Consider the following 25,581-nt stretch of genomic DNA (forward strand, 5'->3'; position numbering starts at 1 on the left):
CCTACTGGGGATGTGCCCGCAACCCAGGTACATGCCCTTGACCGGAATCGAACCTGGGACCCTTCAGTCCGCAGGCCGACGCTCTATCCACTGAGCCAAACCGGTTTCGGCAAATTCGTGTAAATTTTAAGGATGGAGTTTTTCCATTAGCGTGTGCAATGTTTTCCAGACTGTGATGATTTTAAACATTTCCTGACTTTGTACACTAATCTCTGATAGAAAAGAGAAAAAAAGGCAGGTAACTACTTGAACCATCTCGGTGAAATCACTCGAGTGCACGCTAATTCCATAGTCTTCATTAAAAAAAACAAAACATACTTCAGTTCTTCCTATTTTACTTGAATAAGTTTAAGTGTCTTTATGTTACACAAACTCAGGAAATTGGTTCCTACAAATGACAGTGGGAAGGTGTTTTCCTGGTATCACTCAGACTAAATGTGATTGCAATCAGCAGTTCCTTTACTCAAAAAGAATTTGTCCTTTTCACGGCCAGGCATACATTGCTGAAAACATTAAAATTTTAGGGCAACTGTGTTCTCATAAATAGGATTCCCACATGAAACCAGAGGCTAAAAATACATTGAAGCAAATACTGGAAACCACTTGCTTGTAATTTCTCACTTGGCATAGAAAAAAACAGCTCGAGTTAATTCCGCTTATTAAAATGAGGAATTGTTCAATTAAGCGGACCCAAACAGTTTCAGTTAAAGATATAAATTTCTCTAATAGGGCAAAATTTGAGAATCTTCTACAAGACACGAGTTTCCTTTTGGTTAAATAGTAAAATGAAGGTATACTGTTAGCTCAAAAGAAGGGACAAGAGTAAAAGAACATGTTAGACCTTGAAATTCTCAGTGGGTGTTACCAAGGGAAGCAGTAAGCAGGCCTTGGGGTGAGAGCGGAAAGGGGAACCCCTTCGAGCCCAGCCAGCGTGGCTCAGTGGCTGAGTGTTGACCTATGAATCAGGAGGTCATGGTTCTTCTTCCTTTTAAAAGTTGTTTTGGATATTTCAAGTCCTTTCCCCTCCACATAATTTTAGAGCCAGCTTGTCAATTTCTACAGAAAACCCTGCTAGGATTTTGATCGGGATTGCCTCGAATATATAGATGGAGTTGGGAAGAAATACCATCTTCCCATCCATGAACATGGTATACTTCTCCCTTCATTCAGGTTTACTCTCTCTCAACAATGTTTTGTAGTTAGCGATGTCTCAAGGACACTGAGAGTCATGCTGGAGGTCCCTGCTTAAGTCTGGTTTTTAATACCCCACACATATTCACAGCAATGCCCATTAGCAAGCAAATGCCCAGAAACAGGACTATCTGGTATTTTTAGAAAAGATTTTGTAAGACACAAAGCTTTTGATTAAAAAGTTATTTATTAAAAATATTTTCCTCCAATTCTGATGACATATCAAATTAAACAAGGTTACAAAGCAATAATTGATCTGATCTGTTTATATAGAGGGTGATAAGGACCTCATTAGCTCTTTCGTACATTCTACTAAATAGTGGAATACAAATTCAATTCATTCACTTCACAAAAGGTAAACATAATTGATATACTTCATACCAAAAGTCTTTCATAAAGCTTGTCTTCAAATGTGTTAAAAATTCAGCTCGTATAAAAGGATACTGACTCAAATCAAGTTTCTGCGCTGCTCACAGAGCACCACGAGGCCCCTCCCAGCTCCCAGCCTTCCCTGTCCCGTGTCCGGTGACTGAGGCGGAGAGAGCATGGGAAACGCCACCCCAACCCCAGAGCTCAAGGAAGGAAGGGTTTCTGACAGGCTTCGAAGTTCTGAGAACTTCACATCAACACACAGAATACAGACACTGAATAACGGAAATGCACACGCACCAGGGAACCTGTAGAGTTGAACACTTTGGGACGAGAACTGCTCTCTTTCAACAGGTCAAGCAGTCAGTCTTTTCTCAACAGTCTCTTGATAAGCGACGAACCTCCTCAAGTTCGTCTTCACGTTGTTGAGAACGCACAGCTGATCTGGACTGTATTTGCCTTTCCCTTCTTTTCGGATCTGCCAAAAGAAAACCACATACAAATTGGTGTCAATTACTAATTCCTTTACATCAAGAAAGCATTTCGTTTTGGGTGTATTTATTTTCAGAACGAGCCAGCTGCCGGAATTGGTGAAACATTTTCACTTTTTAAGAAAACTTTTATTGTTGAGATTATTACAGGCGTCTCTCTCCTTTTCCCCCCCGCAAGGCCTCCCCCATCCACCCAGTTCTCACCCCGCCCCAGACCTTCAATCCTATTGTCTGTGTCCATAGGTCATGCATGTATGCATATAAGATCTTCGTATACCTTGCCGCCCCCCACCCCCTTCCGTCTGAGAATCGTCAGTCTTCCATTTTCATGCCTCTGATTCTATTTTATTCATCAGTTTATTCTGATCATTAGATTTCTTATTTGTTTATTTTGATTTTTAGATTCAATTGATAGGTACGTATTTGTTGGCATTTTGTTCTTTTTTTCCCCTTTTTCTTCCTCTTCTTTTTTTTATTTTATTTTTTGGATTTATACAATTTGTTGTTTTTTTCATCTTTATTGTTGAAAATATCACATATGTCCCCGTTCCCCACCCCCCACCCCCGTCAACGCCCTCTAGCCCACTCTCGCCCTCTGCTCCAGTGATGTCTGTTTTATCTTCTTCCTCTTCTTAAATACCCTTCAACATTTCATATAATACTGGTTTGGTGGTGATGGACTTTAACTTTTTTCTTGTCTGTGAAGCTCTTTATCTGAACTTCAATTCTAAATGACAGCTTTGCTGGGTAATCTTGGTTGTAGGTACTTGCTATTCATCACTTTGAATATTTCTTGCCACTCCCTTCTGGCCTGCATAGTTTCTGTTGAGAAATCAGCTGATAGTCATATGGGCATTCCTTTTTACGTAACTAACTACTTTTCTCTTGCTGCTTTTAAGATTCTCTTTGTCTTCTGCTCTTGGCATTTTAATAATGATGTGTCTTGGTGTGGGCCTCTTTGGGTTCCTCTTGTTTGGGACTCTCTCTGCTTCTTGGACTTGTAAGTCTATTTCTTTCACCAGGTAGGGGAAGTTTTCTCATTATTTCTACAAATAGGTTTTCAGTATCTTGCTCTCTTTTTCTGGCAACCCCATAACGCGAATGTCGGTACACTTGAAATTGTCCCAGAGGTTCCTTACACTAGCTTCATATTTTTGGATTCTTTTTTTCTTTTTGCTCTTCTGGTTGGGTGTTTTTGCTTCCTCATATTTCAAATCACTGATTTGATTTTCAGAATCCTCTACTTATTTTTGAATCCCTGTACATTATTCTTTATTTCAATCAGTGCAGGCTTAATTTCTGACTAGTCCTTTTCCATTTTTTTGGAGGTTCCTAGAAGATTCTTGAGTAATTTTATAACCATGGTTTTGAACTCTATATCCAGTAGCTTGCTTTCTTGCATTTGTGACATGTTTCTTTGTCTCCACATTTTGGCTGTTTCCTGTGTTTATTTCTATGTATTGGGTAGAGCTGCTATGTCTCCTTGAGTTGGTAGAGTAGCCTTGTTTATTAGATATTCTATAGGGCCCAGTGGCTCAGCCCCCTGTCATCAGAGCTGGGAGCTCTAGGTGCACCCCTTTGTGGGCTGTGAGCACTGTTTTGTTGTAATTGAGACTTGATGGCTGTTGGTGTCACTGGGAGGAATTGACCTCCAGAACAATTGGCTGTGAAGACCAGCTGCAACTACAGCGGGAGAGCTGCTGTGCAGGAGACACCTCTCTGGAGCAGGACTTGCTTCAGTGGGGCTTTGGTGCTGAGTCTGCCCCTTGAGTGTGTCACTTATGGATGTGAAGAGTTGTAACCTGGTTTGGTCTCACTCTGACCACTGGGTACACTGGCTCTTGGGTCTCCAGAGAGGTGCAGTCAGCCACTGCCTGGGGCCACCCAGCAGAAGCTACGAGAGATCTGCAGATTCCTCCTCTTTGTATTGGGTTTGGAAGTGCCCAGATGAGGCCCAGCTGTGAAGCAAGGCAGGCTGGTACTGGTGCCTGGTCTTGGGCCTTTTATTGATAGGTTTGGGGCTTCCTGACCCAGCTGTAGCTTGGGTGGGGTTGTAAATTAGGTGGGACAAGGTTTTAGGGAATCACCAGGACGGAACAAACAGAAATGGCTGCCAATCAGCACTGTGACCAGGGAGATCCCAGCATAGGAACAATGATCCCTGTGAGCACCTCCGACTGGGAGAAAGCCGCCTCCCCGAGTTCCTGCCCTGATGCCAGACACTCCAGTTCCTCCCTGTATGTGTCTGTGTCCGCAGAGCCTCACCCTGTGCTGGAGCTCAGAGGGAAGCAGACCTTGTGAGCTCAGCTCGTGGCGCCACCTCTGAAGAGGAACAGCTGGGTCTCTAGCAGCCTGTGTGTTACCAAGCCCCGGGCCCCGGTTTTTACAGCCGGAGTTCTTCCTGCCTGTAGGGACTTCTTTTCCCAGCTCTGGGAGCCTGGGCTGGGGGTCTGGTGTGGGGCTGGTACCCCTTGCTCCTCCGGGGGCCTCCGCAGAGATGATCCTCCTCCAGATTAAAAAAGCAGCCCATGTGGGTGCAGACCAGCCTGTTCCGCGTCTCCACACCTCCTACCAGTCTCAGTGCTTTCTTCTTTACCTCTAGTTGTAGGACTTCCATTCAGCCAGCTTTCCAGCGGTTCTGGATGATGGTTGTTGGGTATTTTAGTTGTAATTTTGATGTGGTCGTGGGAGGTGATGAGTACAGGCATTTACCTACGCCGCCATCTTATTGTCAAGCCACCGGAGTCAACATTTTCACTTTCAAAGTAAATGGAGTAACAGTACATGAGCCATAAAAATAAATTAAGATCATGCACCTTTAATTTAATTAAATTTATTGCAATGATATTAACATTATATAAAAACAAACCGCTGTTAATGTTCCTAAACCGACACCCACTACAGATGTGACAATGGCAGAAGATGGGCACAGCCTGGGTTTATAGTTTCTTTTCTTCTGGAAAAGAAAACTTTTTGTTTTTTAGTTGATTTCAGAGAGGAATGGAGAGGGAGAGATAGAAATATCAATGATGAGAGAGAATCATGTCACCTGCCTCTTGCATGCCCCCTACTGGGGATCAAGCCCGCACCCTGGGCACGTGCCCTGGCCAGAATCAAACGGTGACCTCCTGGTTTATGGGGTCAATGCTCAACCACTGAGCCACACCGGCTGGGTGAAAACTACTTTATGTCTTAAAATATTTTCACGAAATTTAAACTTCTAGCCATACAATCATATCCGCCTAAAACTTATCACAGAGTTCTCTCCATGAGGCCTGAAATTCAATTTTAAAAGCTTCTTAGATCAAAGAAATGCGTATTGGAAAACAACAAAAAGCAGGATAACTTTCCATCAAAACCTCTATTCTCCCCACCAAGATTTAAGAGGGAATATTGAATTTAAAATCTAAATACGAAAAACACAAATATTTTTGTTTTAAAAAATGACATAATTTAAAAATTAAGATTTAGGTAAGAAGGGAATGGTAAATTTAGACGCATGTGGTTCAAGGCTGTTGTAAAATTCTTGGTGTCACTCCACCTGCCCCCAGAAATGGTTTGGAAAATTATTTTTTGACTCAAAGTTAGCTCTGATGCTTCAGATGAAAGAATAAACAAAACAGCGAATGGAAGTGGCGCCATTCCCCTACAGAGACCGGTTGCGAGTTTGTCTTTCTCAGCGCACCTCAGGGAAGTATCCATGACAATGAAATCAACTGTATGCACGGCAGGACACACAATCAGGGTGAAGATGTGAAGCTCTGAGGGCCCCAGACCACAGTGCACCCACATGAGGACATGACTGACATCACTGAGCTCACAGTAAGGAGAACATCAGCCGCCTTTTGGCTCAAGTCCCAGCGGCTGCACGTTCTGGGTGACTGAGCAGGGACTCAGCCCGCAGCACTCAGCCCTGGGCCCCAGTGCTCCAGGCAGCAGGGAGGCGGCTGGGAGGGGCCGCACCGCCCCTTCCCCCAGGAGCCCCTTTCCCCAGGACGCTAAGGCGTTAGCATTTCTGACCCAACCACCTCGTACCTTCATCTTGAAGACTGGCTGGAATTCCTTCAGGGCAGACAACAGACGGATCTGCACCGAGGCCCTCTCAGCCTCGCTGCCGTCAGCGAACACATCGAAGAGGGCGTCCAGGGCCTCTCCCACCACCACCAGCGACGGGTCCTTGGTGGCCACCTCCAGCAGGAAGCACCCGATGGTCTGCGGCCGACAGAACGCACCCGTCACCCGGCGCTCAGGGCTGTTCCCGAGCACGCTTCACGGTGACAGCGGTTTATGCACAACGTTTTACATAAAACTCCAGGGGCAAAGGAGAGCTTTTAAAAGACTTAACACATATTTATAAATACACCAAGTAAAATATAAGCAAGATAAATGGAACATAGTAGAGCTTCTATTACTAAATAAGATGAAATAAGGTCCACAAATGACATATGAAAGATCGATTTAGAAAATTATTAAGTTTTCCTCATCACCCTCAAAAAGGCTTTCCCCATGGTGTAAAAATGCATAGAAACAGTCTCTGTAACAAAAAACCCTGCTTTTTAAAGTGTAAGACAAACACTCACAGGCAATGAAAGAAACTGAACACAACAGTGTCAGGTGGCTCCGCTGTGCTGACCTCTGACACCCACCTCACCACAGCCTGCCCACCGCAGCCTCCCCCGCCTGAGGGCGCACCTGGTAAACAGGTGGGAGGGCAAACTGGCTCCACGGTAGCCCTGTGGGACAGGCTGCTCACTGCTCGGGCCTCTGTTTTCCATCTGAATGTGCGTGTCTAGGAACCCTTCAGGCAGCGTTTCTACTTCACACCCCGCACGACAGGGTGCGTTTCACTAATACTCTCCAGGAAGCAGCTCCTTAACGATCTCGTCTCATGATGTCCAGCGAGGTTTTGAAGCCCCACACCCCACACCCCACCTCTAATCACTGAGCATTTGAGGTCGGAAGCCACTGTGTTACCTTGAGAGTTTCAAGTGCACCATCTTCTTTGGCGAGGACGCTGCCCGTGATTCCCAAAATGCTCACCACGTTCACTCTCACCCCGACGCTGCCGCTCTGGACGCCAGCTCTGCACAGCGTCATCAGCTGGTCGGGGGTCATGCACTGTCGGAGGAGAAGACGAGCATTTAAGGCGAAGCTCAGCCATTGGCACGCGAGACACACCGAGGGCGTCTCCACAGGCTGCCTGTCCTGAGAACAGCAGCTCTCAGCAAAGATGATGCTACACTTTCTGGTCACTCCCAGAACCGCTGGTCGTGGAGCCAGGGGAGGCCTGCGGGTGGCACTGGCGCTGTCCAGCCCGCAACGCCGTGCACCGTGGAAGGGCTTCCGCTTCCACTAGTCCGTCTAAAGGCGTCCGTTCAGGTGCACACAGATTAATGAGATTCCAACTGCTTTTCATATTATTTAAAAACATAATAGGATCACGTAGCTTTAATAAAAGCTGGCTGAACCTATGCGCACTCCGAGAGGGGTTATGGCGATTGCCAAGGACTGTGGAACCATTAGCTGACACAGCGCTCCGCCGTGCAGGGATACTTCCAGTGTGAGCTAATCTGCACACACGAGGACAGGGGAGAGTGCAGCGTCCTGCTGCCTGGGAGAAGCAGCAGTGTGGGCACCCAGGGCTCAGGACCGGGACGTGACGCCCTGGGTTCGAATCCCAGCCCCACTCCTTCCTCCTGGCGATCCAGCCCAGGTCCTTAGCCCTCAGAACCCCCGTCTCCCCTCAGCAACTGGGGGCAGTGATCGTCACAGAGCTGCTAGGAGGGTTAAACAGTGCGTGCACAGCACTCACTAAATGTGGGCTGTCACTCTGTAGAAGAGACCGAGCTGCTCTAAACCACCGAACTCATCTCTGAACGAGAAGCCCGTCGGATGGGAAAAGCTCCACCAACTCTGGCGCCTTCAGAGCGGGCCGGCCGGCGGGGAGGTGTGTGGCGTCATCGCCGTCTGACTCCCAGTGGAAGTGCCTCGTGTGGGAGAGCCACCGGGCGGCAGGACAGCTGTGTCCAGGCCGGAGCTGTCCCTCGGCAAGTCCAGCCCTCGGTGTCCTCTGCTAATAAAGGCCTCGGGAGCCAGGCTCCTGCAGCTCCATGCCCAACACGCCGCCAGCCCGAGAACGGACGACCTTAACCCAGAGGGACACTTCCTCAGTCACTGAGCCTGAGCTTGAGCAGCTCCTCTTAAGCATTCGGCTGGCCCCGCCAATGGCCGCCTGGCACCATGGCACATCAGTGAAATGCCAGAGGCTCCTGCCAGCCCCGCAGGGAGGGCTCGCTGACCCTCCCAACAGCCACGCGGCAGGCCGGGCATTCTTCCCTTTCCCATGTCACAGAATCAAAAAGTTACGTTCTTGGAAAAAAGTTTCCAATGTACAAAGAAATGTCTGAAGAGTACGTATGAGAAGCCAGCAGCACGCACTACATTTAACATTCCCAGTCAACTCTGGGGCCAGGGGCAGTGTGGCATGTGTAGGATGCCCTGGGGGCCCGGCCATGGAGTCCAGGAGGAAGACCCGGCCGCTGGGGAGGAGGTCCAGGCCCTGGGAAGCCGGGGCCCTGGGACAGTGAGGTCACCAGGGGTGGTGACGGGACTAAGTGAAGAGGAACGGAGCCCAGCAGAGCCCTCAAGGCCCGAGGAGCAGCCGGGGGTGGCAGAGGACCGACCAGACAGGGAGCGTGCTCTCACCACCCATCACTGATAACCAAGTTCATTTGTGAGCCTGGGGTAACAGTATTGTGGTTACAATTTTAAAAAGTTCATTTATGGGTGAAATAACCGGCTAAGACCCGGTGATGGTGACGATGCGTGGGGGTTCCTTACACTATTATCTTATGACCACACACTACCATCTCTGCTTTTGGGCAAGTTTGACAATTTCCTGAATAAAAAGTTAAATGTTTCAGGGAAAAGGCGCCTCGCATGGAGGTGAGGTGGTTGGCTGTGTGGGGTCAGGAGGGCGTGCTTGGAAACGTCTGTAATAAAATGCTGTTAAGGAGACAAATGAGGAGCAGAGAAAATCTTTACTCACTGCCGTCAAGAAGCTGCACCAATGAGAAAGCCTGCGGCTGCGGTGGGGAGAGGGGCCGCGGTGGGAGTGGAAAGGCTTCAGTCTCAGTTAGGCGCCTCTGCTCTCCTTGTACTGTACAAGGGCCACGTGACGGAAACGCCCTTCACCAGCAGTGAGGGCATCACTTTGCCCCCATAACCAGGCTCCTGGCGGGCTGCACAGAACAGCGGGTACATCTCACCTGAGAAATGTTCTTGGCGGCCATTGTCTGCAGAAGGGCCCTCAAGGCGCTGCTGATGGCTTCCAGGAAGTCCACGTGCTTGGCAAAGTCTGAAACAGGGGGAGGCGTGAGTGCCTTTCTCTGAGGCAAGCGGCTCTGTGCAAAGGGGACAGACCCAGATGGAGCGTGGGAAGTGGCACACCTGCCATCGTCGCAGACACGCTGTGCGATGGAAGCGAGCTCCTGGGAAAGCCCTGCAAGACCGCAGCGACTGAAAGGACCGTGACAGGGCCTGTCCCCCGGGTCCTGCCCCTCCGAAGTCCCGCTCCGCCCGAGCGGGGCCCACAGCAGCCCGGCGACTGACCTGGCTGAGAAAAGAGCAGGGTGGACAGGTGCTGCGCCAGGGCCTGCAGGGCCGGCGCCCCGCCCAGGTGCTCCACCTCCAGCAGGGACACGAGACTCTGGAGACACACGAGGGCTCGCCACTGCACGGTGTTCATCCTGCGGCGGGAGCGGAGAATGTCGCCTGCTTCTCTACGGGGTTCCCCACGGAACCCAGGCCCCCTGCCACCCTGCGCTCTGGCAGTCAGCACAGACTCCATCACACCGCCCCAGCCTCCAGGCCCCGAGGCGCAGCCACTTCCGGGGCCTCAGGCACTGGCTTTAGAAAACTCTGGCCACGGCAGCAGCTTTCAAATCACCTGTAGCTGGGAAGTGTGACCTCCCTCCGGGAAAGCCCTGCAATGCGCGTCCAGTTTAACAGTGTTTCAAGCCAACGACCGTGCACCCAGGTGAGAAATGCACGCCACTGGCACCCCACAGCCCCCCTGCGCCTTCCCTGCCACACCCGACCGCTCCAACCCCTGAAGGTCACCACGCCCGACATGGATGGGAAACAGTTCCTTGCTTTCTTCACAGGTTCACCACTCATGTACGCATCCCTAACACAGCCTGGCGCCACCTGCTTTTGAACTTTGTAAAAACGGAATCAGCCCAGCTCAGTGGTTGAGAATTGACCTATGAACCAGGAGGTCACGGTTTGATTTTTGGTCAGGGCACAGGCCCAGATTGCAGCTCAATCCCCTGTAGGGGGGTGCAGGAGGCAGCTGATCCATGATTCTCTCTCACCATTGATGTTTCCATCTCTCTCTCCCTCTCCCTTCCTCTCTGAAGTCAATAAAAATATATTTTAAAAAGCACCCGAAGCAGTGCGTATATTCCTTTGTGCCTCCCTTTCTGGCTCGATGCTGTTTCATCCCGTGGGGACAAGTCCTAGCTCGGATTCTGCTTACTGCTGCCTGCATCCTACTGCCTGACGATGCCAAACGCATGGCCCCATCCTGCCGCCGATGGATGCCCCCACTGTGCACACGCTCGGGTCTCAGTGCCCTAAGCACACCCCTCTCCAGGGCACACACTCGGGAACAGAACTCGGGAACCGGGGGGGGGGGGGGGGGGGGGGGCGGCAGCTCCGGCTGAGTGGTCCCCCTTTCATAGCACAGCGACGACAAACGGTTTTGAAAACAGACAAGGTCTTACTTTCTAACCAAAGGTTTCCACGTGGGGTTCCTGGAACACACGTCCACGGCAGCGCTGCTGGGAAAGGCAGTTTTCTCAAACACCTGGACTTGAAAAGGCGGGAAAGCAGAAGTTGAACAGTGGACTCCTTACACAGGCCCCTTTCAGAGCCGGCGCGGCAGCTACGTGAGACGGCGGGCGGCTGAGGCTCCTCAGCCCACGTCCAGGCCTGCATTCGGCCTCGTCCCGGTGACCCAGGGTGAGCTCACTCCCCTGCACACAGCGCGGGCAGCCTCCCAGGCCTTCCCCGCGCCGCACGGCGAGCCCGGACCGGGAGCCAGTACCTTCCTGGGGATGTGGAAGTTGGTGAGGGCGGCGTGCGTCTCATGCGAGAGGCAGAGGGGAGACAGCAGCTGCCCCCCGCCCTCGCCCAGGGAACTCTCCATGAACGCCTCGCTCTCGTCACTGCTGGAAAGCTCTTCCTCCCACTCGTCGTCCGAGGGATCTGTGGAGAGTCCAGAGCACGCGGGGCCGGGGTCGGTGAGCACGCCTCATGGGAGCTGTGGAGCCCAGGGGAGCAGGGGCCACCCGGGAGCAGGGCCGGGGACGAACCTTCGCTGCAGCACACGTTGACGATGATCTCCAGCGCGGTCTGCTGCGCCGTCAGCAGCGCCGTGGCCTCTCTCAGCTCCTCGTTAGTGGGCTAGGAAAACCAACACCAGCTCTCAGAGTCGGGGAAAGCATGTTCTTTTCATAATATGTTTTCATTGATTTCACAGAGGAAGGGAGAGGGGGAGAGAGAAATATCCATGATGAGAGAGAATCATGGACTGGCTGCCTCCTGCACGCTCCCCACTGGGGATCAAGCCTGCAACCCGGGCATGTGCCCTGATCGGGAATCGAACTGTGACCTCCTGGTTCATAGGTCGACGCTCAATCCGCTAGCTTGAGAGATGGAGAAATACTCAGCCCCATGAACTGAATTCACCCTGAAACTTAGCCGGATATATTAAGTAGCTGAGCACTAAGATGAAACAGAGCATTCATTTCATTTCAGACGCCAGGCACTGACACACGACAAACCCGCTCTCAGATGCCTGGATGTCCCCTCGGGAAAGACTGCACCCATGAGAACTCCCAGCAGCCCTTCACGCCCGCAGAGCTTGCTGAGGACCGGAAGGCTGCTTCCTGGCTGCCCTGAAGATGCAGTTGGCATTCCTTTAACACTGAAGAGAGAAGGGGCACCCCCTCCCCCAGGAATAAATTAACATAACCTTGTCAATTACCATCCTTAAGAGGGGCTGAAGAGACTTACACAACCTTAATTTACAAATCACCTATGGAAAGTGAAATAGCTACACTGACATTCCAAACCCGTGCATAAGCTAAAAATCATGTAAACTTTACTGTCTGAATGACGGATGCATTATAATTTATTAAGCATTTCACTAGTGTGGAATAGTTCAGATTATTTGGGATGTCTTATTTGTCAGATTTATGGGTCAGAGCTTAAAAACTAGAGACCTGCCCGGCCGGTGTGGCTCAGTGGTTGAGTGTTGACCTATGAACCAGGAGGTTGCTGGTTTGATTCCCAGTCAGGGCCATGCAGGAGGCAGCCAATGGAGAATTCTCTCTCATCAATGTTTCTATCTCTCCATCCCTCTTCCTTCTCACTAAAAATCAAAACATTGTTTTAAAAACCAAGCAAGCAAAATAACTAAAGAACGTGACATAGTGCGATTTCCTTCTAGAATGTAGATACTCCCTTGTTACCCTCCAACCGCTTCCTGTGCAACAATGTAACTGTAACTTCGAAACAAGTTCTTGAAAAATAAAGGCAAATGGCTAACGGAAGAGATGTAACTCATTTAATATTTGTATTCCTTTTATTGCTGGCAAGAATGAATGTAAAAATTATTCCTCTTTGCTGTGGGTATGGTATTCAACCAAACCAAATGTATAAACGAGACAGGCTGTTGCGGGCTCTTACCCACTTCAAAAGGCACGCAGATCTGGCTTAGACGCATCTGAGTTAAGTTTTGCCTTTCCATGCAACTCTCCTGCTCGGAACAGTTCCCCACTGCTCATTGCTACCCAAGTGACAGGAGGAGCCAATCTAGCGGAAATGTTACGATAGCAGAGATCGGCTTCATAACACTGGGCAGTGCAGGGGAGCGTGGGCAGGGACATCGACGAGAACAGACTGCGGTTTGATGGCCGACAGCTGTGGACGTGGGGGAGCGAGGCCCCTTGTCTGTGACCGCAGCTTCTTAGGTGAAAGGCTGCGATTACAGGTTCTGATTCTAAAGGACTCCCGCAGTGAGGAGGACCGGCGCTGACGGACTATATGTCTGTATTCCGGGCACCTACCAGCATGATGGCTGGCAGCCGACGGGCACCTAAACACTGGCTGGCCGACTGGCATGTTAGTCACCCAGTTGACTCAGTTATGTCAATAGACTTTAAAAAGCAAGCTTCTGTTATAAGAAAACACTGCATTTTATAAGCAGCAAAGTTCTATTTTTAAAGAGTACTTAGGGGAGTAAATCTCTAAATACCAGTTAAGTATCCATACTTTTTGTTGCTGTTAATCCTCACATGAGGATATTTTTTCCATTGCTTTTCAGAGAGAGAGGAAGGGGGGACTACAGGGGGGAAGAGAGAGACACACTGATGTGAGAGAGGCAAGACACCTCGACTGGTTGCCTCCTGCATGCGCCCGACTGAACCCGCAACCCAGGTACATGTCCTTGATTGGAACTGAACCTGAGTCCCTGCAGTCTGCGGGTAGACGCCCTAACCACAGAGGCAAATGGCCAGGGCAACACTCGATGACTTGCAAGAAACTCAAGGGCAGTGTTCCCCCCACACCTGACACAATGCTTTGCACCTAACAGCTATTCATGGGGCTAGAAAAGTAGCTCTAACTACATTTTCCTTTTAAACACCACCAATTCCTGTTTAAGAGACTGTGTGAACACAAACAAGTAGTATGCTGACAGATGTCTTTTCAGGCACATTAATTCTTACTGAGCACAGCCTCACAAAACTCTAAGGCATTCCCATAGACCAGCCTCAGTTTCAGGTCGTTTGACATGAAGGAGGACAGGCTGGTCTGAAGCGGTACAGTGTGGGGACGTTCGTGCCTTCTCCCAGCTCAGGCCTCCTCCCCCCAGGATGGCGCCAGCAGCCTCCTGCGCCTCCGGCCTCCAGGGCCTCACAGCGCCACCTGCTCTCACCAGCCTCTAAGGCGGCCCAGGTGCCTGTCCAGAGTGCTGACAGCCTCTTCCGTCCTCTGCCTCCTCTACACAAACTGCTCCCGGGGAGGCCTGCGCCCAGCCCTTGCGGTCCCAACACAGGCATGACAGTGTCACTACCGCGCCTCTCCTCCCACGATGGAGGCGGTCCCTAAAGACAGGAAGTGCGTCTTAGTCATCTTCCCTTTGTCAGCACCTGGCCCGAGCCTGGCACCTGGCAGGGCAGATGTGCACCTGAATGAGCAGGCTCCGCCCCTCCGTCCTCCTGACCACCTGCTCTCCTCCTTGGGAGCATTCTCTCTGCTGACCAGCGCGGCTGAAAAGTTCCCCGCACCCTCACGCCAATGTCACACCCACTGGCACGAGCGAGCACCATCACCCAATCAGCAAAGCCACCAGCCATCGCTCGTCTTCCCCATCAGCCAGCCTCTTCCGTGCAGCAGCAGTGGGCACAGGGCCGTCTGGCTGGCTGCTTGGTGAGGCTCAGCACTAACACAACAGAGACGAGGCCTGGCCAGCGGAGCTCAGGGGCTGAGCATCGACCTGTGAACCAAGGGGTCAGGATTGGATTCCCGGTCAGGGCACATGTCCAGATTGCGGGCTCGGTCCCCAGTGGGAGGTGTGCAGCAGGCAGCCAATCTATGAGTCTCTCTCATCACTGATGTTCCCCCCCACTCTCTTTCTTCCTTCCTCACTGAAATCAATAAAAATATATTAAAAGAATAAGAGACACAGATGCCCTGGGTTGGACAATCCAAGCAGAGTGACGATTCCTCTGCTGGGTAAGTCGGGAGACGGCGTGTAAAGGCACTGAGCAGACAGCAGCCGGGAAGATGACCATGTGTTTCTAACGTGTTGTAGCAGTTCGCTCTGTCCCGTCTTTGAAATCTTCTGTATGTAAACGTTTCATTCTAAACAGGCTTTTCCCCTGTCGGAGGAGGAAGACAGCACTGATTTTCACTGAAATCCACTTTCTAGTTAACTGCTCTCACACTGTCCGACAAAACGCAGGGTAGCTGTTGAAAGAAAACCTCCGTGTGACCCCGTTTGGACGCACAGACCTGACTCACCGGAAGTAAATCCGAAATGAAAGTTTTCCTCCTGACCCTTCTCTTGGGAGGAGTTTCCTCCATCTCGTCGTCTTCGGTCAAGCCCGCGCCGTTCGCACTCTCCAGCACCTCCTCGGTCTCCGCGGCGGTTCTCAGCCTCTGCGTCTCGGCCTCCTTCATCTGAATGACCACCGCGCCCGCGTCCATTTCCAAAACTTCGGATAAGATCTTGAGGATGGCGCTTATGATTTCTGCTTGACTCTTGGACGGAATAATGTCCTTTAGATTCCACACTGTGCCTGGGAGAAAATGAGCGCAAGGACAAAGGACTCGCCTTCGAAATCTGATAAATACGGTTTCCACAAGACTGGTTCTCTAAGCTCAGCTGTAATTTCAAAAAATCTTGATCCCAGTGCCTTTGTTCGATTTCTAGTACATGTCAGAGAGCTGTGCACAGAGGCAGCTCCTGTTACTACGGCCCCTCGCCACCGCTCCCCTCCTTGGCTCACAGGCCCTCCTCTGATACACCGCCTCGCAACTGACCAGGAGCACCGATCGAGTTTCTTTGAAAATGATAAATCCAGTTGCTTCGCTTTCTTTCATCTTCACCTGAGCTGCTCTCCGAGGCAGCTTCTTATATTCCAAGAGTGGAATGGAATGTATTAAAAATTCCAAGGTCTCGCGAACAGACCAATCACGCAGCACGTTCTTATCAAAACAGAACGGGAGCTACCATTAAGTAGTTAGGCCAATGGTTTAAAGAGTGACTGTTAAAAATACTTCCTGGGTACATAACCAAAAGAACTGAAAGCAGGGACTCAAGCAGGCATTTGCATCCCCATACTCACTGCAGCATTATTCAACAGCCAGAGGTTGGAAGCCACCAGGTGTCCATCCACAGATGAATGGAAAAACCAAATGTGGTACATACAGCCTGGCCAGTGTGGCTCAGTGGTTGAGCATGGACCTATGAACCAGGAGGTCATAGTTTGATACCTGCTCAGGGGCACATGCCCGGTTGCAGGCTTGATCCCCAGTGGGGGCCATGCAAGAGGCAGCCAATCAATGATTCTCTCTCATCACTGATATTTCTCTCTCTCCCACTCCCTTCCTCACTGAAATCAATAAAAAAAAAAATAATATATATATTATTATATACATATATATATATATATATATATATATATATATATATATATATATATAGTGAGTGTCACGTCTTAGATGCCCACAGCCCATTTCTGATCCTCCTAGTTAGTAAGGGACCCTGAGAGCAGCATTTCTCCATCAGACAACAGTATTCCGTTACATGGAAAACAAGTCGACTCTAGGAGGCTTCCCAACTATGCACACCGCTTGAATTCAGGGTCTCCACTTCAACATTAAAAATTTCAGAACAGACATAGTAAGCACAGAAGGCCCGGATTGGTGAAATCAAGGAGTTTCAGCCTCCCGTCTCTACAAGTTACTGAAAAGCACCTGTCACAGCCGGCTAAACGTTACCTGCCACCAGTGTCTTCAACAGGGTATACGCCATGGAACCGACAGGAGCCCGCATGGCGGATTCCAGCACGGGCAGCGCGGAGGCACTGAGCGATTTCAGTAGCTCTGGGTTATCTTCCGTTACCGTCTGCAAACAATAGGCTAGGAAGACAAGAATGAAGTGCTCAGAAACAATGAATTCTGCGAGGGTAGCTCACACCAAAATAGCTCCATTTAACTCCTCCCCTGCATTCAAACAAGACAAATACATCTATGACAAGACTAAAGACACAAAAATAGAAGTGAGGTTTTTCTTTTAAAAGCAATGAACTAACTTTCCTGAAACTCTTACTGTAATAAAACCCAGCCTCTGAGATTAAAAGTCACCTGCCAATTTCCTTGTTCCACTGTTTATGAAACTCCACATTTACTCAGTCTCCCCCTTGCCAAAGAGTCCATTTTAAGAAAAAGATTTTTAAATTTTCCCAGTAGTATTTGCGCCGCCCCCCCCCCCCCCCCCCCGGCTTTTTTTCTTTTTCTTTTCTGTGCTCTTAAAAGTACCCATTAGAGCCAAGAGAAACAGCATTAAGGAGAATGTGCTTCGTCCTTGCCAGGAGAATGCATGGTTAAATAAAGGATGCCTGCCAGGATTATGGGCAGAAAAGGGATGCTTTTCATCAATTATTTCTCCGCTCTACTCCAAGTTCTCCGGTTTCGGCTCCTACTTCGCCAATGGCTCTCTAACCCCGTGGACAGGAGGAGGGAGGCGGGCAGCTTTGCCATCCCAAGGAAGGGAAGCAGGCCTGCGAGAAATTTCAATCATTTGTTTTCCTCTCTCAAAAAAAAAAGCCCAGATTTACCAGTTTTATGCCAAAGGTAGGAGATAGCAGCCCGGCTGGTGTGGCTCAGTGATTGAGCGCCGACCCATGAACCAAGAGGTCACAGGTTCGATCTCGGTCAGGGCACATGCCTGGGTTGTGGGCTCAATCCCCAGTAGGGGGTGTGCCGGAGGCAGCTGATCGATGATGCTTCTCTCTCATTGATGTTTCTATCTTTCTATCCTATCCCTCTCCCCTCCTCTCTCTAAAAATCAATAAAAACATGTTTAAAAAAGAAGTAGGAGACAGTGGTGCGAGGCATTTAAATAGGTCCAGAATCCAATGACCTTTGGCTGCAAGGCCTGGTAGCTGTGGGTCACTGTTTCTCCGTGAATGGCAGACAGGAGCTCAGGAAGTGAGAGGCTTCTATGAATGGTAACAGCAGAAGCCTCACAGGCTCAATTAACTGCTTCCCTCCCTTTCCGAGTAAAGACTGTGTAAGTACTGACCACAGATTTTAAAAGATTCAGAACAGAGCTCAGCTATGCATTTGCATACGAGAAAACATGCTACATCTGAATAAACATTTTCAAACAAGGCCACACGTAAGTAATCATCACTGTTTCTTCACTTACCTGCTGAAATAGCCAGGTCGACGTTGGTGGGAAACCGACTTAAGTACTTTAATACCATCTCCAAGCACCCTTCTTTGTTGAATATAGACACTGCTCTGTTACTGCATTCACTAAATTGAAGGGGGGGAAAAAAAGCTTTACTATTCACATTTTCACATTAAGAAATCAACCACAGCCAAAACCGGTTTGGCTCAGTGGATAGAGCGTCGGCCCGCGGACTGAAGGGTCTCAGGTTCGATTCCGGTCAAGGGCATGTACCTTGGTTGTGGGCACATCCCCAGTAGGAGATGTGCAGGAGGCAGCTGATCGATGTTTCTCTCTCATCGATGTTTCTGACTACCTCTCTCTCCCCCTTCCTCTCTGTAAAAAAATCAATACAATAAATTTTTTTTAAAAAAGAAATCAACCACAGAAATTCATGAAAAAGTCAGTCAGGTTTTATAACAGAGCCAGAGTTGGAGTCAAACACCCGCCGTTTTGTGAAGAAACCACGGCCCTCGGTCCTCTCTGGACAGGAACGCAGCGGTGTCTGCGTCTATTTCTCTTCCCAGCGGGCTCTTCCGCCCGTCTCTCTGCCTGACCCCGTCTGCTCACAGGCGGTCAGAGAAACCACTTCCTTCCAGAGGAGACACAGGCCCCAAAGGTGCGTGACCTGCCCAAGGGCCACACCTTCTGTGCGTGGTGGCTCCTAGGGTCGGCCCACTGCGCTTCCCACCTCGCCGCGGTGACAGTAAGTGAAAGGCCTCTGTGCTTCTCCCCGAAGGCACGCAATTTTCAGAAAGTAGAATTAAATTTTAGCCATTCTTTCTAGACTCTGATAATTTCAACAAGCAGAATTTACAGTCTGTAATGGAGATCCTGCTATAATATTTTTAAAAACCGTACTATCTGTTAATAAAAAAATCAGAATTAATGTTATCACTGCTATTATCATATGTACTAAATACAGGGTAAACAGAGCTAACTGTAATAATGACAGCCATGTTTCCAGAGAAAATATTGCCCCATACATACCACGTACCCATATCACATACTAATAGCTAAGCTGACTACAGCACTAAATCCAGTCCTACGAACTGAAACATAAACTGTTCCTGTCTTCCTCTCTCTCTCTAGTTACTGCACTCCATGAGCCTGCCCTCAAGAAGCCCAGTCAAGTCAGTACAGCCAGGAGGGTAAACACACATGCACTGAGACAGTAAAAGTACACATGTATGTAAGTATATTTACAATATAAACTACAAGCAAACATGTCAGTGGCATGACACAGAGAGGCTCACAGGCATCAGGAGAGAGCTCACTGAGGAGATTACACTTTCAGGCTCTTCCTGGAGAACATTCTAGAGAATCTCCAAGTTCAACAGTTTCTATAGGTTGAAGTTACGTGGCCCGGTGTTGTGGCTCAATGGTTGACCCTATGAGTCAGGAGGTCAGGGTTCGATTCCCAGTCAGTCGGGGCACAGGCCTGGGTTGCAGGCTCGAGCCCCAGTGTGGGGCGTGCAGGAGGCAGCCGATCAGTGATCCTCTCTCATCATTGATGTTTCTCTCTCCCTCTCCCTTCATCTCTGAAATCAATAAAAACATTTAATACATAAATAAAGTCATGTGGTGCGCCGCCGCCCACTCCGACGCCGTCTCCTCACGTCGGCTCCCCCGTGCTGCTGGGGGAGCGCGTGCACTAGTTTCCCATGAACCAGAGGCAAATTGGGGCTGCTGTGTCGGCAGCTTTCAGATCTGAGTCTTGTCTTCTAAGAAGTACCCGTGCTTTTGGCCAGAAGTTATAACTGCTGCTGACTAAACAGAAGGAGCTCTGGCAGCATCTTGCTAAAATGGAGAACATAAAGTGGGGGAGGAAAAAGGAGATCCAGGTTGTGTTTCTAGCCATTTCCACTCCTAAGAGCAGGTGCACCCAGGCCACGGCTGCGGCAGTCCTGGAATGGAGCGGGGCTGGGAGCTCCTCCCAGGCACCTGCTTCCCTGTTGCATGGCAACGCAGGGTGGGGGCGTCAGGCACCACCGAGCTGTGTGGTCCCTGTCTCGGTCCAGATGCCAGACCACAGCAGCGACTGCGCGGGGCCTGCGGCTTTAAGACAGCTGCCACTGCAGGTTCCCGGTGGTGGGGGAAGGGTGTGCGGTGCGTGCCAGTGGCCAAGGCTCCCGTGTTTTGGTCAGCAGTAAGGACTGGGAGAAGCGCGGAGAAGCAGGAGAAGATGCAGTGATGAGGGACCAAGCCGGGAGGGAGGACTCAGCACCTGACCTGACCGCTCACCCAGGGTCAGCGTCGGGGTTACAGGCGCACAGCGGAGAGCAGAGCACCCCCGGGGCTGAGCGCCTCACCAGATGTTCCACAGCACGTTCACGGCCTCATTGGCTATGTTCTCAACAGAATGTCTGTGCTGCTCCTTCTCTTCCCGCGCAGGCACCTCGTTGGAATCCAGTCCGGCACTACACTGTAACCAAACATCAAAAGTAGCACCTGGTTCAAAAGAACAATGAAACCAAACGGCTAATGACAGCAAAGAATCACAAAATCTAAACATCAGAAATCACAGTGGTTCACAAGCCTGCTCCCCTTTGGCAAGAGGACCAAGGAGTCTCGGGTTCAATTCCCAGTCAAGGGCACGAACTTGGGCTGCAGGATCCCTGCCCCCATCGGGGTGCATGCTGGAAGCATCCAACTGATGTGTCTTTCTCACATTGATGTTTCTCTCTCTCCCCGCCTCCCTTCCACTCCTCCACTCTCTGGAAATTAATGGAAAAAATTTCCTCAGGTGAGGATTAACAAAACAAACAAGACAAAAAAAATAAAAATGTAAAATCAGTACGAAGTATTTAACGTGATAAAGACAGTAAACAAGGCAAAGAAAACCAACACACAGTAAGGTCTGACATCCACGCAGCGCCTTCTAAATGCAAGGCACCAGTCTACGCATCTCACATACACGGAGTCACTCAGCCCGCACCACAAGCCCATGAAGTAGAGGAACTACTGTCCAGTCTTCCACTACCGGCAGGAAACTGAGGTTCTGAGAGCTGCTGAGGGGTAGTGTGGTCTGTGGTGCAGCTGGGACTCAGACCCAGGCATCCTGGGTCCACAGCGGGTGCAGGGGACCCCCCTGTGTACTGCACCTCGAGCAGCATCCACAGCGTCCCCTAAAGCAGGGCCTCTGGCCTCGGCACGGCCGGCGTTTTAGACCCGCCGAGTCTCTACTGTAGGGCTGACATGTGCACTGGAGGAGGCCTGGCAGCATCCCCGGTCACCGCCCGCCAGGAGCAGCCCCTCCCCCAAGCTGTGACCATCGAAGACGGCTCCTGTGGGGCCACTGCTTTACAAAGGGGCAGGCTGGTGCCTCTCACAGAACCGGATGGCCCCGAGGGAGCACCGAGCGGAAACCACCCCCAGGACAGCGCCGTGGGCCAGAGGCACGCCAGCGAGAGCGCCTTGATCCCGGAGCTCGTATCACGCAAAAAAAGTTGGCACGGTATTAAATCTGGGAACTTCATGTCATCTTTCAGGCAAAAAAAAAAAAAAAAAAAAAAAAATACATGAGCTTGCTACAGCAACCAAGTGCAACCTATTCCAGTGCTCTCTTCTATGAGACAAGCCGTTATATAGACTTAGACAGTGTTAAAAAAAAAAAAACAACAGATATTTTACAGATGCCAAGTGGACTGCTGTGAGGGTTTAACAATATATAAAAGAGCACCTGGTGCATAAAGAAGGAATGCTAATTATTTTGTTGTATGAAGTTTAAAGTCTAAAGGAGTCTGCCTATAGTTTGGGGAAGGTCTTTTCCAACTATTATATCAATAAAGGTAGTGGGGACAAACTAGAAACTGCTATCAACGATGATGAGAGATCAGTGTTTCCAGGAAGAGACATAAAATTCCCATAGGATGTTCTGAGGGAAGACAACATAACACCCAAGTACGAAAACAAAAACACACAAAAAACGCTGAGTTTGCATACTCAGCGCTCCATCTGACTACTGCCCCCAGGATTCTGTAGCAGCCGCATACCTCCCGGAGCAGGGCGACCAGCGGCGTCATGACGTCCTTCGTCACCATGTCATCGCAAACCTCAAAGCCTCCACAGGCACTGAGATTCCTACACGAGGAGTTTAAGACACGTGTTACTCTCAGAGCACACCACAAAGCACCATGAAGCCCTCCAATGTATTTCCATGTCTAACCATTAAGGTTTCCCAGACGAAATTGCTTATTATTTTGATAAGATGTTGCAGAACCAATCCCTGGATTCCCACCTGTTCTGACCGCTGTCCTACACGATGTAAACAAAGGACTTAGTCACGCAACAAGTCAGTCTGAGAAGCGCGTAGGTGCGTGCCTACAGGGATGGGAGGGGGAAAGACCTTTCCTATTTAATGTGAATAAGTCACAGCCTAATCTTACGTGAAGGGACCCTGTCTTGGAACCTCCTGAGAAGGACATCCCTGAGGCGCCCCTGACCTGCGAAGCCAATGAATGAAACACAATAAATAGAGGCAGAGCCATAAGGACTACAAACACCAACATCTACTCTTGCCCCCTCTACAGTCTATTGGCTGCACAGCCGCCAGAGTGCCTTTTTGAAAAGGTAATTTGGATCATGTCACTCCTGCTCAGAACGAATAGGTCCTTTGGTCCCGCACCCCCAAGCCCTTGTCCATCTCTCCAGCCTCCTCTCCCATAACACCACACCCCTACCCGACTCAGCCACACCAACCTTCCATCCTTTAACCGTGCCAAGGCCTCTGCTGCCTCCCTTCTCTGCTGCTCCTCCCCCGCCCCGCCACGTTCCTGGCAGCTGTCACCTAGAGGGCAACCCCTTTAAAGTAACGTCTCACGCCCAACTCATCCTCCTCTGGGTTTTCTCCAGAGCGCGTCTCACTCTGGCGGCGGGGATCTCGACTGTCTCGCCCCATGTGCTGCCTGATCACAGTCCCCTGCACCCAGAAGCCCTGGCACATTTGTACTGGGAGCCTTTCCTGACTCTCAGGACGCTCTGGAGGGTTCCTGGAGAGGGGACAATGCGCGCTAGGCCCTGAGGGCGGACGCTGGGCAGCCGGGAGCCTCTGGGTTCTGAGTTCAAATCCTCCCTCTGCAAATGGAGCCTCTGGGGTCTGAGTTCAAATCCTCCCTCTGCAAATCCTCCAGCTGCCCAGGACAGCTGCGCCGCCCGGCCCCGAGGCCCCGCCCCGGCCGCCCTCCCCGCTCACCTGAGCGCGCCGGCCGCCGTCTCCCTCACCGCCAGGCTGGGGTCGAGCAGCAGCGGCCCGAGGCGGCGCACGGCGTCCCGGCGCGCCAGGTCCGGGAGCACCGGCCGCTGCTGCACCAGCCGCGCCAGCCCGGCGCACGCGCACTCGCGGACCTCGGCGCTCGGGTGCTGGAGCTGCGGAAGGGAGCGGGGTCAGAGGAGAGCCGCAGCCCGCGCCCCTCGCCCGCCCCGCTCCGCCCCTCGGGCCCGCGAGTCCGGGTCCCACCTTTTCCAGCAGCTCCGCCGCCGGCCCGTCGTCCTCCTCCAGCTCGGTCCCGTTCTCCGCCGCTGCCAACTCGGCCTGACAGTCGCCGGTAGGGGAGAACTGAGGTCTCTTGAAGCGCTTCGTCCTGCTCTTGCCCATGGCGGCGTGCAGACCGAGAGGGGGCGGCAACGGCGAGGCGGGGGCGGCTGCCCGGCTGGTGGCAGGGCCTGGCCGAGGCGGCGGTTCGCGCGGCGGCTCACCGGGGCGGGCGGACAGCCGGGGCCCACATGGGAAGCACTGCGCAGGCGCGCGTCGCGGCGCGAGGGAGGAGGGGCTGGCGCGAGGAGCGCGCATGCGTAGAGGGGGTGGGCGGGGCCGGGCCTGGCTGAGGGGCGGAGTCCCGTGGGATTTCCTGGGAAGGAGGCTGGATTTGAATGGTAATACGGGATGCACCTCCCACCAGCTGGTGCGGTTTACTGCGACTGAACCCCGCCAAATTATCAAATTTAACTTCCATAATAATCAAATGGGATTAAGGATACCTAACTAGCAAGGTTATTGTGAGGCTTAAATGAAGTTATGTAAAGCACCTGACACCAAGCCTAAGGTACAGGAGGTGCTCAAAAAGGATGAACCACGATTTAGTGTCCCTGGTGCCTATAGCACAACTCCTGACTTAGACAAATCCCAGCTAATATTTCAGCATGGACTCCTTTAAGAAGTTCCTTCATCTTCCTGCCTCAGTTTCCTCATCAGTGAAATGGAGACATCAATAAAATATACCTAATGTAGTTGTCATAGGATTGTTAGTGCTAAAGGTGCTAAGAACAGAGACTGGCACATAGTAAGCACTACGTTAGAGGCGAATGTCCTTTCTCTCGCACTTAATCCACTATTCAGAAGTTTGCCTAGTTCAAAATACAGACCGAATTCCCTCATGGTGATTTCAACTGAGATACTGACATTGGGTAAGGTTGTAACAGTGGGATCTTTTTTTTTCCCCACTTTTAGAATTTAACAGATTTACTAAGCAGTGACTTTGTAGCCAAGTGCTTTACATGAATTAACATGTTTCATACTCTATATAAACCTGGGAGACTGACCAAGCCTACACAGGGTTGGGCAAAAGCAGGTTTACAGTCATTTGTATGAAAAATAATACAATAATAAATAATACAAGAAAAACTGTGTTTTGCGTGCTCACAACTGCAAACTTCCTTTTGCCCCACCCTGCATTTTATCTACCCAGGAGAAAAGTTGCAAGGGGCAGGTCTGAGATTCAAATCCAGCCTGACGTAGCCCGTGTTCCTAACCATAACATTGTAACAGCTCATGAATTAAGTCCAACACACACGCACACACTCACACATCCTTTCAAGCTGAGTCCAGAGACGTGGGTTCTGGTGCTGCCTCTGTCTTTACAAAGTCATTGGGATCTAAAGTCACTTTGAAAACCTGAGGCTGTCTGCCCCGCCTGTAAAATCAGAGGACTGGCCTCCACTAATACCCACCTGGTAGTGTGGAAGCAGGTATGAGGGCGAGGGCAGTGGTGAGGAGAAACTAACTTGGCAACAACCCTTGGGCCTATTTCTACCATAGCCAAGGTTTGCTTGGAAAATGAATTTTTCTGTTAGAAGTAAAATAAACTTTTACAAAAGTTTCTTTCTTGGAGACTCCGAGGAGGCTGGTGCCAGGAAGCCTGGGAAATCCTCTCCAAATGCATGCAAAGTGTGTGCATGTACACAGCCTGTTTTTCTACGGGAGAAGTTGCAGGGCTTTAATCAAAATACTCCCAAGTAGCTGATAACTCCAGAAAGATCTAAGGACCTAACAAGTTCCTCTTTTTAATCGTTACTGTTGAAAGTATTACACATATCCCCTTTTCTCCCCAATGACTCCCACCTTTCTCCTCCCACTCGCTCCCCAGGCCTTTACCACACTATTATCTATGTCCAACTTATCCTCTTGCAGGAAGCTGGAAATGCAAGTTTGAGAAAACCTGCACTTCTTGATTAAGAGCCAAATGTTATTAGACAACGAGGAAGACAAAGTTATAGCTGAAT

At 50.5% G+C, this 25,581-nt stretch overlaps 1 protein-coding gene across 2 annotated transcripts; it reads right to left on the reverse strand.

Annotated features, from left to right (window-relative positions):
• Positions 1-1,359: 1,359 nt before the first annotated feature.
• On the reverse strand, positions 1,360-23,824 carry HEATR3 (HEAT repeat containing 3). 2 transcript variants are annotated; one of them, XM_059668087.1, is made up of 15 exons: positions 23,540-23,823; positions 23,276-23,448; positions 22,077-22,164; positions 20,394-20,506; positions 18,058-18,167; positions 16,626-16,766; positions 15,144-15,421; positions 11,429-11,519; positions 11,161-11,321; positions 10,838-10,920; positions 9,663-9,799; positions 9,320-9,408; positions 7,026-7,169; positions 6,087-6,263; positions 1,360-2,038 (listed from the first exon to the last, which is right to left on the reverse strand). In XM_059668087.1, exons 1-15 carry the CDS (start codon positions 23,675-23,677, stop codon positions 1,916-1,918), a joined length of 2,046 nt encoding a protein of 681 aa, XP_059524070.1. In that variant the 5' UTR covers positions 23,678-23,823; the 3' UTR covers positions 1,360-1,915. The 2 variants fall into 2 exon arrangements, with proteins under 2 accessions (XP_059524070.1, XP_059524071.1); XM_059668088.1 differs by lacking the exon at positions 1,360-2,038 and adding an exon at positions 2,661-4,808 and having other exon boundaries at positions 23,540-23,824.
• Between the last annotated feature and the right edge of the window lie 1,757 nt (positions 23,825-25,581).

This window comes from Myotis daubentonii, chromosome 15 (assembly GCF_963259705.1).
Source record: "Myotis daubentonii chromosome 15, mMyoDau2.1, whole genome shotgun sequence".
Taxonomy (NCBI): domain Eukaryota; kingdom Metazoa; phylum Chordata; class Mammalia; order Chiroptera; family Vespertilionidae; genus Myotis; species Myotis daubentonii.

Bases quoted from the DNA above. Each gene is read 5' to 3' on its own strand.
- HEATR3 (XM_059668087.1), bottom strand. From the start codon at position 23,677: ATGGGCAAGAGCAGGACGAAGCGCTTCAAGAGACCTCAGTTCTCCCCT. The intron at 22,165-23,275 runs GTGAGCGGGGAG...CTCCTCGTGTAG, and splicing joins ACGGCGGCCGGCGCGCTCAG to GAATCTCAGTGCCTGTGGAG. The intron at 2,039-6,086 runs GTACGAGGTGGT...TTCTTTTGGCAG, and splicing joins AGCCAGTCTTCAAGATGAAG to ATCCGAAAAGAAGGGAAAGG.